This window comes from Lagenorhynchus albirostris, chromosome 21, assembly GCF_949774975.1.
Source record: "Lagenorhynchus albirostris chromosome 21, mLagAlb1.1, whole genome shotgun sequence".
NCBI lineage: Eukaryota > Metazoa > Chordata > Mammalia > Artiodactyla > Delphinidae > Lagenorhynchus > Lagenorhynchus albirostris.
Genome location: NC_083115.1, coordinates 24,517,511 through 24,533,802, shown reverse-complemented (window position 1 = coordinate 24,533,802; position 16,292 = coordinate 24,517,511). Strand labels below are relative to the sequence as shown.

The 16,292-nt window shown below is 48.6% G+C and overlaps 1 protein-coding gene across 1 annotated transcript in view; it reads right to left on the bottom strand.

Annotated features, from left to right (window-relative positions):
• Positions 1 to 6,437: 6,437 nt before the first annotated feature.
• Positions 6,438 to 16,292, bottom strand: part of DLGAP2 (DLG associated protein 2) — a 146,293-nt gene continuing 136,438 nt past the window's right edge. Inside the window, exons 10-12 of the mRNA XM_060136277.1 lie at positions 15,440 to 15,531; positions 9,070 to 9,222; positions 6,438 to 6,656 (exon numbers count right to left, since the gene is read on the bottom strand). Of these exons, the coding sequence (XP_059992260.1) occupies positions 6,438 to 6,656; positions 9,070 to 9,222; positions 15,440 to 15,531 (464 nt within the window). The remainder of the gene's footprint in view (positions 6,657 to 9,069; positions 9,223 to 15,439; positions 15,532 to 16,292) is intronic.

The following is a 16,292-nucleotide window of genomic DNA, read 5'->3' as shown; positions in this document are numbered from 1 at the left end:
CCAACATTCTGAGAAGAAGTTATTGACAAGAAGAAAGAAAGTGTGGTGTGGACTGCGTCCTGTACATTCAGCGTAGGCATCCTGCATGCTAGGAAACAATTTATCAAAAGAACCAGAAAAGCATGAGAAAGAGAATTCCATAAAATCGTTTAATTCCAGTGAAGAGTAACTTTGTACAGATGTCGAATATTTGGCACTCTGTTCATCCTCACTGTTGATGTGACTTCATATGTATATATATTTATATATATATTTATATACTTTAAAAAAAAAAAAACGTTAACAGCTAGTTTCCTGGTTCTAACATTCCTTGAATTTCTGTAGGAGGCATTTCCTTTAGTCCTTAGGCCACACCTGGGTATTGTGACATGGGGGGTGGGTGTGTGGACCGCTCTCCGGGCGGGGAGGACCCGCACGGGGAGGAAAGTGACAGCATTTGGAAATAAGAGTTCAGAAGTAGCCTAGGATTCACTACCGGCGAGGGGAAACTTTTTGAATTCAGCAAACCAGTTATAAAGTGGAGGGAGAGAGACGTACTGAGCCCTTTAAGTGATGTGATAGTAGTCAAGCGATGGGCTGGGCCGTGGCGGGGTGAGATGGGCAGGGGGGTGTCAAAGAGCGGGTGAATGGCACCTGTGAGGTACCACAGACAGCCTTGGAGCTCCCTTCTTGCCTGTTCGCCGGCACGAACCGACATCCTCTCCCTGGTCTGCTTGAAAGACAGAAATGTGTACACAGATCTAGCAGAGACCTTTACTTTCACCGTCGCCTCTCCTGCACTGAGGATGTGATCGTTTCCGTTCCCGAGGCTTTCAGGTTCAGAATAAGCACCCGTGATGAAGAGTCACATAAAATCTAAGAAAGGGAGGTGAACCCCCGTTACGTGTGTGTGTGTGTGTGTGTGTATACAAAATCTTTTAAAAAGTAGTGTTGTCGTAGGTAACTAACATGTCCTCTGCAAAGAAGTCATCTGTCAAGAGTTGAGATTGAAACTTGAAATAATTTCTTTAAATGCTGGATCACAATGCCAGGGTTAGGACAGCAATTCAGGAAATTACGTGGATTTCTCGATGTTGCAAGGATGAAGAGGTGGAGTTTCCTCGGAGCGTTCCCACGGGGCACTTCACGTTCTCTGAGGTGTGAAACGGGGTCATTATAAAAAGCCAGGCCAGAGGGGCCAGTTTCACAAACCTTCAGCGATTTTGGTACGTCTGACTCCATCCTTGGCACTGTCCCACATGCTCAGCTTTCTGTTTCCAAATTATCTTTTCTTTCTCACGTTCACGTTTCACTTAAGAGCTCGTCATTTCATCTAAGATGACGCTGTGCTTAAGCAGTGGTGAAAACATCACCTCCTTCTGGGTGGTACCTGGTCCTCGTTCGTGGAAACATCTAGAAGCGCTTGCCATCAAAGCCAGAAGACATGGAGAAAGGTAGTTCTCCATTTCCAGGCCTTCACGGAGCTCCTGGCAGCCTCCTGCCGAGCCCAGACAGCCCTCTCAGGAGGGGACCACTGCGTCTGGTGGCCCTGACCATCTCTGAGATGCTCAGGAAGTGACTTGACCTCCGCAAGCATCCGCCACACAGAAGGGGGCCGTGGGCATAGGCTTTATCAAGAACAGACACTTTCACACCTGATTCCAAGGAGCTCAGAGGACGTGAATGTCATCAGTCTTCACAAAATGTCTGTGAGGGCGACGGGGATGGGAGAAAACTGAGACGCGGGGTCAAGAGAAGTTGCGGCTGATGTAGGAACAGAAGCCGGGCTTCTCATTCGACTCCAGAACCCCCTGCAGCCACTCTGTGCTAAAGGGCGTTTCCTTAAACTGTAAGAGGTCGCCTTTCCCGGCATTGCGTCCACTGCCCACACTTACTACAACTGTCGACTTAGTAAAGGGACCAGGTGGACCCTTGCTGTGAAGGCACAGGGCTCTGACGGGACCTGATGCCGCGAGCTTTATGACAAATGGTGCAGGGGGTGCTGACGAAGCCGCTTCCACGGCTCCAGCCTGGTGGTGAAACGTACCTACTACCAGCAGCTGCTACAGTCTTGGTTACTTACGCTTGAGGTTTTCTATTTTATTTTCAAATTCTGGAACCCTGTATTCAACCAAAACTTTCAAACGAGTGTAAGCAAGTATGCAGATAAAAACAAAGGAGAACCTCAGGGGCTGGTATATGAAACCACTGTCTTCCACTACCTGATTAGTATGTTAAATGTGCAGTAAAAGGAAAAAAAAAATCAGCGGTTCAGGCTCTGAGAAGCAAGGAGGTGCCTGGGAAACGTGCACAGGTGAAAGATGCGGGATGGAGCCATTGGGTCCATCTGGGAGACGCGACAGGAATGTCCCACTTTTCAGAAAGGCAGGGAGATGCGGCATCCACGTGCCCTCCCCAGGCTGAACCGTTGGGGCTGCCCTTCTCCATCCGAGGTGGGCATGTCCCTGCCTCACTGGCCGAAGTTCTTGGAGGCCTCCACTGCCCTGGACCAGGTGCTGGTGACTCTGGCCAGCCTGGGGGCCCACACGTTCCCAAGCTGATTCCAGATGAGGCACGTGGGACCTTCTGGGAACCCGACAGAACCCTGAAGGAGGCTGATGGCTCTGCCAGCAAAAAGCAGCTCAGGCCTTGGCCACGTCTCCCTTGAGATGCCCCAGTGGCCTCCAGATCCTCAGGGCGCTCGAGGTCTGTGCGATTTGACCCAGTTACTGCCGACGGGAAAAGGCTTTCTGATGAGGACCGTTCCTCCTTTCTTCTGCTCCCTACTCGCCACTGAAAGCTTTGGTCCAAGTCAGGCAGCTGCTTTGAAGAGCCCACATTCAGAGTCACTCCAGGCACTTGGACCAAATGTCTGCAACATGACTTTTCTTTCCAGGCAGAGTCCATCCTGGATCGGGCCGTGGATTTGAGTGAATATGCAACGCGGGATCTTTGAACTAAAGTGACGGATACAGTGGTTGCTCCACATGGTATTGGGAAAGGCAAACGGGAGCGCAGACCCCAAAAGAAATGTTCAAAGCCCATGCATCTGTGGGCTGTGGAATCGTGTTGTCTTCTGGTCATAAATTTGGCCACTTCTACAGGATCTAGCAGGGAGAGTCCCTCTACTTTTAGGGCCACTGACTTGCTGGTTACTTTTTTTTAAGAGGGAATCTTAAATGTAATCTGTTATTTTCCCTAATACACTTTTCTACTATTTACTGCTGGAAGTCTTTAGTATCGATCTTGAGGTGCAAACATCAACAACATTTCCTTTTAAACAAAAACGTAATTTTTTGGTATCATACAACAGTTCGATTCTTCATACCCCATTCTAGGATGGTTCTATAAATTTGCTGAGAAAAAAATGGTAATGATGGTCACTGAGAACAACTACTGTTAAGTTAAAGACAACAATAACAAATGAAGATGTATGAGATGACTTACATCGAAAGCGCACTTGTGAACAAGTGACATTTGCCTTGTTTGGGTTTTGTTAAACTTTAGGACCCTGTTTATCATACTTGTGTTCTGATTTGGAAAGTTAAGTAGGGCCTTCAGCATGGCAACATCAACTTGTTGGCTGTGAGGAAAATGATTTCTAACGGGGTACCTGGGTTATAACGGTTATGGGCTGTATCTTCAGGGAATACAAGTCTGTGATCACAGAGAACATGGCGCTTCCCATCACAATGTTCCTAGAACATCGTGCACTATCATTTTCAACCATATTCTCAAATTTACGTATCATCTTTCAGTAAAGTTATATCCACGACGTGGTGAAACGATCACAGGATAGTTCTGTGTCTGTAGAAGTGACTGCAATAAGTTAGTGTGAGGGACTAACACAGTATTATAAACAGTTTTATTTTTCTTTACATGTACAATGTGTAAACATGGCTTATCGTCTGCATTTCATGATGGGATGTCACCATGAGAACGGATATATTGCACTTGGTCGTGTCACACAAACGGGTACCATTCCATCAGACCCAGCTGCAAGCATCCCCCCTGCCCCCCGTCACACGACCTTCTTTGGAACAACGTGGACCAAACAGGGGTTCGTACACGTTCCCCACTTCGCATCAACAACTGATGTCAAATTTAGTTGTAGGTGAATTTGCTCACCAAGGGATGGTTTAGGCCAAGACTTTTGGGGATTTTAAGATCATAAAGAAAATTAATCCAAATCCAGTGAGTACTTTGGTTTAAGTCAGCATCAGAGAATCTGGGATCTAAAATCATTATTGTCTAATTTTCTAATTTGTTGGTATATATTTTGTACACGTTCAAGGAAATGAGATAAAACCCATCAGCTTCCGGGCGAGGCACACGTGAGTAGGTTGGCAAACACGTATGCAGTTTACATTTCCCCATGTGAATGAGCGCACACCGAGTTTTCTGTGGTTATTCCTAAAAAACTGTTCGTCTTAATAATACATCATGTTTAGAGTCTAAAATGCCAATGCTTGCAGATACATTTGTCTTTAACATAGTATACTGACTATAGGAAGAAGCATCATTATCGTATGCTACTCAGGATTTAGGTATTTATTTAGGTAGAAAAAATGTTTAGAATACTCTGGGGGAAATAGGATTCATTTATAGAAGAATATATCAGGGGATTTTTTTTTTTTTGCATTTTTCAAGGATATACATTCGTACTGATTTTTGCTTCCAAATATATTTTAAGGCTGTTTGGTAAAATATATACCAGATATGAGGTTCCATGTACAGGGTTTTGTCCTTACAGGGAATTCTTAACTACTCAGCTTTAAAAAAGTAAAACTTTGAAGCTAAACATGCTTTAATATCATCTGTGCTCCTACGAACCCCATGCTTCGTGAAATGTAGAATACGAGGAAAAAGAGAAGCTGCAGGCGTTAAGGCGCGCCCCAGCTGTGCAAGGACCTCACCGAAGGCTCTCGTACATTACCAGGCTGCAGGGAGAGCTGGGTGCGTCTTAAAGTGCGAGTCAAGGTAGGAATACAAAGTGCTATGGGGGAGGGTCTGTGCTGCTGGGCTGGGGGCACAGCACTCGGGGGGCCACAGGGGACCCGGCGTTCGGGCGGAAACGCCGCGTCACCTGCTTTTACCTGGAGTCACAGCGAGGACTCTAGTATGGGGTCAAATGGATCAATCCACAGGCGCTTCCTCTGAAGTGAGGTCTGAACAGACACACACACCGTCGGATTGGAACAACGGTCACGGCATCTAAATTTCATGAGACGAATGGGAAACCTTCCGTTAGAGACCTTCCTATTTTTCTCTGGTGCCAATCAGAACCACGAAAACGAAGGACTTTTGCTGAAGTCCACAGGTGGAAATCACAATGTGCCCTTTTTCTTTTTGTCTAAAACAGGCAAGAAATGTATTCTTGACTTTAGCCATACTGCATAGGACAAACGAACTCTGGAAAAATACAAATGTAAACTACGTTTCTTCTTTACCATTTAAACTGAGAGACACTTACCACTCACATTCATGTTTCTTAAACTTTTTACAACATCACGACTGTCATTTTAAACAAGCAAACGTTTTGTTTTGTTTTGTTCTGTTTTTTAAGGATACCCTGGAAAGTCAACTGACAGAGCATTTGAGAATATATATACATCTAGAAAGAAAAAATCACATGGTGCCTAACGGGTGAAACTTAAAGAACCATGTGTGACATTTTAAGTGACAAAGGAATAAAAAATAAATGACTCTTTTATCTGAGTGAGGACAACTCTTTGCTCTTTTCTACTCCTGCTACAGGAGTGCCAGCCTTTCTTAAGACTCTGCTCTGTTTCCATCTGTCTCTCCCTGCGTGAATGAACATTCAGCTGACTTTCTGACTGTGAAGATGCTGCGCTGAATATCTGGGGGCGGACTTCTCACCCCCCAGGTTTCTGGAGAAGCACACGGCGGGGAGATTGGTGGCTGGAGAGATGACTTCTCATCACCATAGACTCGGCACAGAGAACCACGTGAGGGGTCAGCTGGGTTCAGGGCGCGGTGACCCCAGGCCACGGGTGGGGTCTTTCTTTCCTGCACTCAAGCTGTAGCACCTTCCTCTTGGGTGTCTAATGCCTCGAGTGAGTGGTGAGATGCACCCATTCATAGTTTTTTTTGTTATTCTTGCCTCTAATATCACACAATTTATAAAAATATAAATAACAAAGTGTGAACTGGGTTCCATCTCGAGAGGTGTTCCTCGTACCCCTCTGAGAACAGAGTGGGTATGTCAGGTGTCCCCACGCCTCTCCCTCCCTGCTGACGGGAAGCCAGGCCATCCGGGGAGAAGTCGTCGTGGCCGTGAGCTCGCAAACCGTGGACGTCAGGGTGTTCCAGGGTGTTTATGGCACAAACACAACAGCCGGGGCGAGCTCGCTGGAGGAGTGACACAGGAGTGACCAGGGATGGGATGCACGGCGCGGGTGATGGGAAGAAGGGGAGGGAGGGGCGGGCCCGGAGCCCTAGAGCCGGGTCTGGGCCTCGGGGATGTAGATCTCGATGCTGTCGGCCCGCTCGCTGGCCGAGCTCTGGCGGAAGGACGCTGCCCTCTTGGCGGCCGCCAGACGCCTCCGGGCCTCCTGGCGCTGTCTGTCCGGCAGGTCCAGAGACTTCTCTCTGGTGATGGGAAGTTTCCCTTTGGGGGGCTTCTTTGGTATTGGAGGGGGGACCTTTCTTTCTTCCTGAAAAGCATCACAAGTCAAAATTGGGGCAGTCAGAGGAGCCCGGCCGTCCCCCCAGCTCACAGCCCCGCGCCCACCCGATGCCGCGTGACCCTGCCCGGGGTGGGCGTGCTGTGCCTGCCCCCAGATCCCTGGGGGGGGGGAAGTGTTTACACACGAGGACATCCATCCTGCATGTGTGCGTGGGACACCGCCCTAGTCTTAGAGTTATTTTGACCCTGTTGCTGGGCGAACACTTGACAAGTGCTCACAGGCTCACGTTCTTGAGTTTCCCAGGGGTCTCGGAAGATGCCACCTGACAGCCCTGTCCTACGCGACAGTCTTTTCAACAGACTCCAAGGTCCAAGGACATGGAAACCTTCTCGCAGGGTGTCCCAGGGAACCGATGTCCAGATTCCCTACTATGGGCCTTAAGCCCTTTGACATGAACTACATATGATGTTTCACTTCCTTGGTAAAAGGATGCAAACAACTATTTCTGACCCTTAGCTCGTGTTCTCAAACAAGTCACCCCAAGATACGTGTATGCCTCTTCCAGAAAGAGAAATGGCACAATTCTGCAGCAAAGGAACACACAATGCTTGCAAGGGTCCTGGTGGAAGGCCTGTGTCCCACACTGTGTTCTCTATTTGCTGTGGCCCCTCGCTAACAAGGCCGCACCTTCCCAGTGGATGGAGGGCGGGAACTCCGCAACCAGTATCCTTGTCAGGAAAGGGGATGTTACATACGGGGCCCGGATGCTGCCTTTTCTGAGAAGATAGCTGTTGAGGGGGGGCACCCACTCCTCTCTTTCCCTTCAGCCTCCAAAAGAATCCGAAGGGCACGAGATGGGCCCGGGCTTGGCCATTAGCACAGGTTCAGGTGAACACATGGCAGAATCTTGATGTTGTGTGCTATTGTTTTTGGCAGGAAGATCGTTTTGGTGTCTGAAACTTTGTTCCCATGACTTATTTTAAAATGACTTGGACCAGAAGCAACGTCCCTCCCGGCTTTTTGGCAGGGGTACAATCAGGGGTAATTAATTCGTGAAGACTTGCAGCTATTTCAAAATTTAACCCCTACCTTAGGTGCTTGACTGTGATTATCTATCTCTCTCCTCTCCTTTCGCAGCCTCTGAAATATGGGACTGTAAGAAATCAACCATTCTTGTGAGTCTCCGTTTTCAAGAGGCTCACAGGCTTCCTGCAGTGGAAGCGGGGGGGGCAGGTGGCTGAGCAGATCTATGAGGCAGAGCATCAGGACTTGTGTCCCGAGTGCAGGACACGGAGCCTCGGCCGCGTTCAAGGGCTGCTCACCTTCTGGACGGGGTGCTGTACCCTCAGCAGGAACCGTGTTCATTTTGAGGACTACTCTCTGTGTACTAGTTGAGGTGGAAGGGATTATATTAGCTGTCAATTACCGAAGAATGCAAAATAGGGAGGATTTTTGCATATCATCAGACTAGTTTAATAAGTTGTATTTTTAGTGATTTCTTTGAAGAACTTTTTCATTTGGAATCATTACTTATGATTTCCTTCACTTCAAAACCAAACCATAGATTTCCTGGACTTGCTTATGTACAACCTGATGGTTTGCGGGCCCCTCAGCCCCGTTATCTGCGGTGAGGACTTTTTCAGCTGCCCGCAATGGAGCGATGGCCTCCAGCCTGGAGCCCCACGACGATGGTGGCAGCACGTTTCTGGGAAAATGGACGATGATGCTGCTGCTTTCATTCTAACTATCTAGATATACACCCTGAGCTACATGTTAAACACCACTGTCCCAAGTATGTTGGATTAATTTTCTTTATCATTTTAATTGATAATGTCTGTCCAGAAACATCAGATTATGATTACGTAGAACTTCTCTAACATGTGTTAGGAAGTCAATGTCTTTATAGCTAATTCACACTTATCTATCAGCCCCAGTAAAGATGATCTCTAGAGGGAAGAGGTGAAACCATAGGTTCAAACTTAATGGACAGTTTCAGCCTATTTCAGGGCCAGGAAGTTTACATCCTCAAATTGTTCAGGAAAGTTTCAAGGGTTCCCTGTCTTCAACTGCAGAGGCGCAACTGGAAAGTTTATCTCCACAGGAGGCATTGTAACTGAACTGAAACTTCCCCGGTGGGAAACCGTCTCAGTACCATCCAAACAGAGGTTTGATGGCGGTAACACAGGGGACAGACCCTACCGGAAACCAGACCGCGGCAGACAACGTGAGTTTTGTTGGTGTCTTCCGGGAATCGTCAGCAAGAAAGGGTCTCATTACACATGCTGACGACTTTAGCTCCACCCCGATCACGCACACATGGGTTTATCCCTGAAACTCGGATCCCGTACTGTTAATCAAAGACCGAGACACACATAATAACGTGGCATTTGGAGCACGTGGCCTGAACGCCGGGAGCTGGCAGCGGCAGGTGGGGGGTTACCTTCATCTCCGGGGGCGCCAACTCCTTCCAGTCACTGAGCTTCAGCTGGTGCAGCTCGTCAAACTTCATGCTGACGTCCTGGACGGACAGCTGCAGCATGTCCCAGTACCCGGCCAGGTCCTGCGAGGTGGGCCTGGGCATGGCGCTGGGGTCCTGCCGACACATAGGCGCAGTTAGAGCTGCTGAGAACTCGGAGGGCGGGGGCGGGGCTGCTCTTCCCAAGGAAGCGGGTTAGGGAGAAGCCCCACGAGTTCAGAATCGGGTGAAGATATTCCCGAGGGCCCACGAGGATTCAGGAAGAGTTCCCTTAAGTATTTGCTGACAGTTAAAAAGTCTGAAGAGGCTACATTCTGTATGGTTCCAACTCTAGGACCTGCTGGAAAAGGCAAAACTATGGAGACAGTAAAAGACCAGTGGCCATGGGAGTTGGGGGGAGGAGGGGTGACCAGGTGGAGCACAGAGGATTTTTAGGGCAGTGAACCTACTCTGTGGGATGCTGTAATGGTGGACGCATGTTAGTATCCATTTGTCCAAACCCATAGGATGTCCAACACCGAGAGTGAGCTCTGATGGGAACCACGGACCCTGGGTGGTGATGTGTCACTGGAGGTCCATCAGTTGTAATAAAGGACCACCTGGTGGGGATGCTGATGGTGGGGAAGCTGTGGTGTGTGCGGGCAGGGGGTGTATGGGATTTTTCTCTGTATTTTTCTGTATTTTCACTCAATTCTGTTGTGAACCTAAAACTGCTCTAAAAACTAAAGTCTATTAACCTGATTAAGAAAATGGGCAGAGGATCTGTCTTCCAAGGAAGACATACAGATGGCCAACAGGTGCATGAAAAGATGCCCAACATCACTAATCATCAGGGAAATGCAAACTGAAACCACAATGAGCTGTCACCTCACACCTGTCAGAATGGCTACCAATGAAAAGATAAGAGATAACAAGGTTAGTGAGAACGTGGAGAAAAGGAAGCCCTCGTGCACCGCTGGTGGGAATGTAAATTTGTGCAGCCGTGATGGAAAACAGTATGGAGGTTCCTCAAAAAATTAAAAATAGAACTAGCACACAATCCAGCAGTTCCACGTCTGGGTATTATGTGAAGAAAACAAGAACACTAATTCTAAAAGATATATGCACCCCAACGTTCATAGCAGCATTATTTATCAATACAATAGCCAAGACGTGGAAACAACCTAAATGTCCATCAACAGATGAATGGATAAAGGAGATATATATATATACATACATACACAATGGAATACTACTCAGCTATAAAAAAGAATGAAATCTTGCCATTTGAAACAACATGTAAGTCAGACAGAAAAAGAAAGATACTGTATGATTTAACTGATATGTGGAATCTAAAAATCAAAACGAGTGAACAAAAATCAAAATGAGTGAAATAGAGTCATAGATACAGAGAAGAAACGGCTGGTTGCAGAGGGAAGGGGGTGGGGGGAAGAGAGAAATAGGTGAGGGAGATTAAGGGCTACCAGCCTCCAGTTGCAAAATAAATGAAATGTACAGTGTGGGGGATACAGTCAATAATTATGTAATGCCTTTGTGTGATGACATATCGTGACTAGACTCACTGTGGTGATCAGCTTGAAACATCAAATCACTATGTTTTGTAACAGGAACTAACAGTGTTGTAGGTCAGTTGTATTTCAAAAACAAAGAAACAAACTCTTAGAAAAAGAGATGAGACTTGCGGTTACTGGAGATGGGGTGGGGCGTGGCAGAAGGGGGTCAAAAGGTACAAACTTCCAGTTACAGGATAAACAGGTGCTAGGGACGCGATACCCAACACGATAAATACCACCAACGCTGCTGTGTGTTATACAGGTAAGCTGTTAGGACAGTAAATCCTAAAAGTTCTCACTGCAAAGGAAAAGATATTTTTTCTATTTCTTTACCTTTGTACCCATAGGAGATGATGGATGTTCACTAAGCTTATAGTGATAATTATTTCATGATGTATGTAAGTCACATCATTATGTGGTACCCCTTACATTTATTCAGTGCTGTATGTTAATTATATCACAACACAACTGGAGGAAATGAGAAGAAGAAAAATAAAGTCTACTGAAGAATACGCGTGTAGTTACATTCCTTCACTGTTTCATTTTGAAAATGCTTTCTTGGAACCTGGGATGGTGGTACATGTTAAGGCTCCAGCCGCTTGACCGTTCATTCAGGCCCCAGGGTTCTGGTCGCCTGTGGGGTTACTGGGAAGCTGGCGCCCAGGAAGGGTCTGCAGTGGTGCCGGTGGTCATAGGCGCTGGGGAGATGGGCCTGGAGCCACGGCCGTTTCTGTTTGTTCTCTGAGCGGTCTCAGCCCTGCTTCTGAAGGTCAGGGACGCCCTACAAATGTACCATGTATATTTCGTCGCTCCCACGTGGAGGGAGGGCAGGCATGTCGATCTCCTGAAGGGTCAGAACTGTCTCGGGGACAGGTCCCCGCCCTTGGAACGTGCAGGTGATGTCATGGAGCGGCACACGGGCAGCCATGGGCGCATGTGGCCCCAAGGTGGGTTTGCTTCTGCACATGGCGCCTGATGTATGTGCAGTTTCAATGAGTTGTCTCTACTTAAAGCTGGGTGACTCCACAGGAGCAGAGGGGGGCCCTACGGTGGCCTGGCCACGCCCCTGGCGCCCAGCGCTGGCTGGTGACCACGGCCTCGAGTTCCCCGGGCCGCGTGACCTGCCTGCAGGCACCTGAGTTTGCCACCCTCGGGTTAAGGGTGTGAATTTTTCTGGTGTGGTTCCCTTGATTCAGTGTGGGGCTATCTCAGGTTAAACAGACAGAGAAATTTCTGATAGGTAAACATTTATCTGAATTTGCTTAAAATGTGCCATTTCCGGCTTGTTCACAAGTCCTCCCCATGGAGCACATCAGGAACTTCTATTTGGTTGGGTTTAAACTTCCTTTAACCTTTGTCTTAGTCCATCTGGGCTGAGAGAACAAGAAAACCACAGACTGGGGGCTTATGAACAGCACAGTCTACTTCTCCCAGTGCTGGAGGCTGGACGTCCAAGGTCAAGGTGCTGGCAGATCCTGTGTCGGGTGAGGACCCCCTTCCTGGTTCACAGACGGCGTCTTCTCTCTTGTGTCCTCACGTGGAGGAAGGGCTGGGGGCTCTGTGGGGTCTCTGTTATGAGGGCACTGATCCCAGCATGGGGGTCCCACCCTCATGACCTCGTCATGTGAATGTTTGGGGACACAGACGTTCAGTCCTGGTTCCACATCCACTAGGTCACTCTTTGAGCCCCGTCTGTTCTGCTGATGCAGCCAGATGGCAGCTGTGCTGACCTGAGGGCAGACGGTAAGAACCACTGTCCAAGCGACTTGCACAAAATGCCCTTGTTTTCTCCTTCTCTGTCTGGAGTGAAAGTTGCAACCCAGGGCCATTGTCTGCGGTTTGAAGCTCGTTCTCCATTGAGCCACCAGGAGGCGAACTGGGCGTGTGGATCGAGGAGCCCAATGGGCAGGTGCAGGGTCAGGTGCAGGGTCAGGTGCAGGGTCAGGGTCAGGTGCAGGTTCAGGGTCAGGGTCAGGTGCAGGGTCAGGTTCAGGTTCAGGGTCAGGGTCAGGTGTAGTAGGGTCAGGTTCAGGGTCAGGTGTAGTAGGGTCAGGTTCAGGGTCAGGTGCAGGGTCAGGTGCAGGGTCAGGGTTAGGGTCAGGGTCAGAGTCAGGGGCAGGTTCACGGGCAGGGTCAGGGTCAGGTGCAGGGTCAGGGGAAGGTTCAGGGTCAGGTGCAGGGTCAGGGTCAGAGTCAGGGTCAGGGTCAGGGGAAGGTTCAGGGGCAGGTGCAGGTTCAGGTGCAAGGTCAGGTGCAGGCTCAGGGGCAGGGGCTGGGGCAGGAGGTTCCTCCGGTCGCCTGGGTTGTCATGTACTTGCCTGTCTGAGCTCAGCCACTGCTTGTGAAGAAAAGCAGAGCGAAGGTCTTGCCTCCGGGCCGTGCTCTGCAGGTGACAGGGGTGCACAGGGGCTCCCTGGACAGTCGGGGCTGGGGGGACTCCTCCCCCCAAAGGGGGGTCCTCAGCTGCTCTTCCGGAAGATGACACAAGTACAACGTCCTCTCCCACAGGTGCAGGCGTGATGGGGCCTGAACATGTCCGGGGGATGGAACGGCTCCCCAAGTGGGACTTCGGGCCCTGGTCCTGCCCCACGGCTGTGCTGAGGCTCATGTCGCCCGAGAGTGGACTCTGTGGTCACCTGCCCTCCCCGCTGGACCGGCGAAACCTTTGTCCTCTGGGCTCCCAGGGAGCAGAGGCCGTGGCGTCGGTGGAACTGGGCACAGCCAGGGTCTGGCTCTGCACGGGAGGCACTGCGTCTGCGTCCACTGGACATTCAGACGCCCGATCTGTTTGTAAGTCTGGACATTCAGACGCCCGATCTGTTTGTAAGTCTGGACATTCAGGCGCCCGATCTGTTTGTAAGTCTCATTTTTTCATGTCAGTGGTGAGCCAGGCCGGTCCCCTACCCCAGCAACGTGTACAGAGCCATGCATCCTTGCTAATCGCAGGCCGTGGGGTCCAGGTGGGTTGTGGGCTCTGAGGCTCCATGTTCCGGAACATTCTCTGGGAGCTGTGTGTCCTGAGAAGGGCTGAGAAGAGACCGTGGGTCGTGTTCAAGTACACTGTTAGACCGGCCGGTCTGAGCGTGACTCCATTTCTCCCTGCTCTGGGGTGCTAAGCTGCTGGCCTGAGAGGTACCGGTATCGACCCGCCAGCTTCAAGGGTGGGTCCTGCCCGGTGTCGTCCATCCTAAATAGCTGGTGGGCTCTTGACGCATCTCCTTGACTGAAAACTAGTCACCGGTCTAAAGTTGCAAAGTCTGGACAGTGTGGCTTTGCTGAGCAAGGCCCCTGCTTGTACTGTCAGCATTTCAGCATTTCTGCTGACAGGCCTGCTGAGGGCCCCAGCCTGACCTCCTCCAACACATGCTCCAGACTCTTTTGGTCTAATCCTAGACGGAGGTCAAAAGAAATGGAAGCAGTCACGCCAGACTTTTGGAGGTTAACACAAAACGCAATCTGACATGTACAAGAGGGATCAAAACTATAAGAGGGTGGATAATTTTTAAGTCTAGTATCAGCCGCTCTGGCAGAGAAGACATGCAGGTTTTATAAGCTTGAATAATGTGTCTCTGCTGAGTGTAGGGTGCTGCAGATGGGGACGACCCTCCCCACCAGACTCGGTGGAATATGGACCATGCTCTCCAACGGCCTAAATCAATTCCTTAAAGATGATCCATTAAATACACACGACGGAGGACGCTAGAACATGCCCAGTAAACATAATAACTGAATGTTTCCGCAGCGGTATGTTTCTTTCAGGGACTCGGAACCTGCCTGTTTCCCCTTTTAAATGTTGATTATAACTGCACGTCATAGGCAACCAGGCGGTAACTCTTTAAATTTCATGATGAACTTGAATGGGATTAATTGGAAAATATCAGAGAAAACATACTTTTTAATGATCCTGATGAAAAGGGATAAATTGGCAACTCTGACGTGCTCTGCTGCCTTTGATGTGGAAGAACGTTCTGTAAATCCACACGCCTCCTTGTACATTTAAAAGCCAAACAAAACGAAATCAAATCACCTTGAACCATTGCTATGGGAGACCTGCAGAGACCTACTTGTGTTTCAATGAAAATGTTTGGTCTGAAAGAAGTCAGTGTATGGATTATAAATAAAAGAACCTGTAAAGTAATGTGATTACTGTTTAGTTACTTCTCCAAATAATATCAAGTGAATATTTTCTTTAGTCAGATAATGTGTAACAATATATATTTATATTTATTTATACGTAGTATAGTATACATATAGGTAAGAGTGTCCCCTTGATCTTTTCAGGAAGATCAGAACCAAGTTTAATGCCAACCCTATTACCTAATTTAGTCCATGGTATTTCTGTTCACTCCTGACTGTAACATATAAAGAGCAAATTATTTCTAAAATCTCTTCCTAATCTCTTGCACTGTGGTTGTTTACGTGTTTCTATTCAAGCCACCTCCTAGCACTGTCCTCACTGTGACACCCACCGTGACAGTGATTTACGCTTCCCCTCCATCCTGGGGTCCCCTGGGGGACAGCCAGGTGGCAGAGGACACCCTTCACGGCTGGGGAAACACCTGACTCCTTCCCACCCCTGCCCCTCCCCTGCCCATACCCCCATGGCCTCTCTGCTTTGGCTGCACTTTTAAATCACCCCCAAAGCTGGGAGTGTCCCCCTACTCATTCACCAGGCTGCACAGGTGCAGGGATCTTTTAACAGGCGGGAACGCGGTGAGCACAGAAAGAACGGACGTTCAGCTTGGTTACAAGGGGCCGAGGTTACCTGAGGATCCACTTACCATGTTCTGTTGGCAAAGCCAGTAAAACTGTTGGAATTTCTGCGACATCAGAAGCTGGGCACTGCCAACAGCGCTCCTGATTTTCCCGAGAACTGTTAAAAAAAAAAACAAGGTCAATTAAAAAACAAAAGCAAAAGCGTCACACAAAGGGGATATGATCCAAAGAGCAAAAGCTATTATTCTATCAGCTCTGTTACTGGAGGTGAAACTGTTCAGTTAAGTATGGCCACGGGCTGAACTGTCTTTCCGTCTGCTCCATTCCTGAGCAGGAAGGAAATTCAAAGACGACCTGTCCTACGGAGAGAAGCAAGTCAGAAAGAGAAAGACAAATACCGTGTGCTAACACATACATATGGAATCTAAGAAAAAAAAAAAAAAGGTCATGAAGAACCTAGGGGCAAGACGGGAATAAAGACACAGACCTACTAGAGAATGGACTTGAGGACATGGGGAGGGGGAAGGGTAAGCTGGGATGAAGTGAGAGAGAGGCATGGACATATATACACTACCAAACGTAAAATAGATAGCTAGTGGGAAGCAGCCGCATAGCACAGGGAGATCAGCTCGGTGCTTTGTGACCACCTAGAGGGGTGGGATAGGGAGGGTGGGAGGGAGACGCAAAAGGGAGGGTATATGGGGATATATGTATATGTATAAGTGATTCACTTTGTTATAAAGCAGAAACTAACACGCCATTGTAAAGCAATTATACTCCAATAAAGATGTTAAAAAAAAAAAAAAAAGACGACCAAATGCCAGCTACTAGGATACTTCAGTGTTGGGGGAAATTTAGCTTAGAAAGGTACTGCTAACACCACCAAGCCCTTCGGGGGTCAGCAGGGTGACCAGTTCC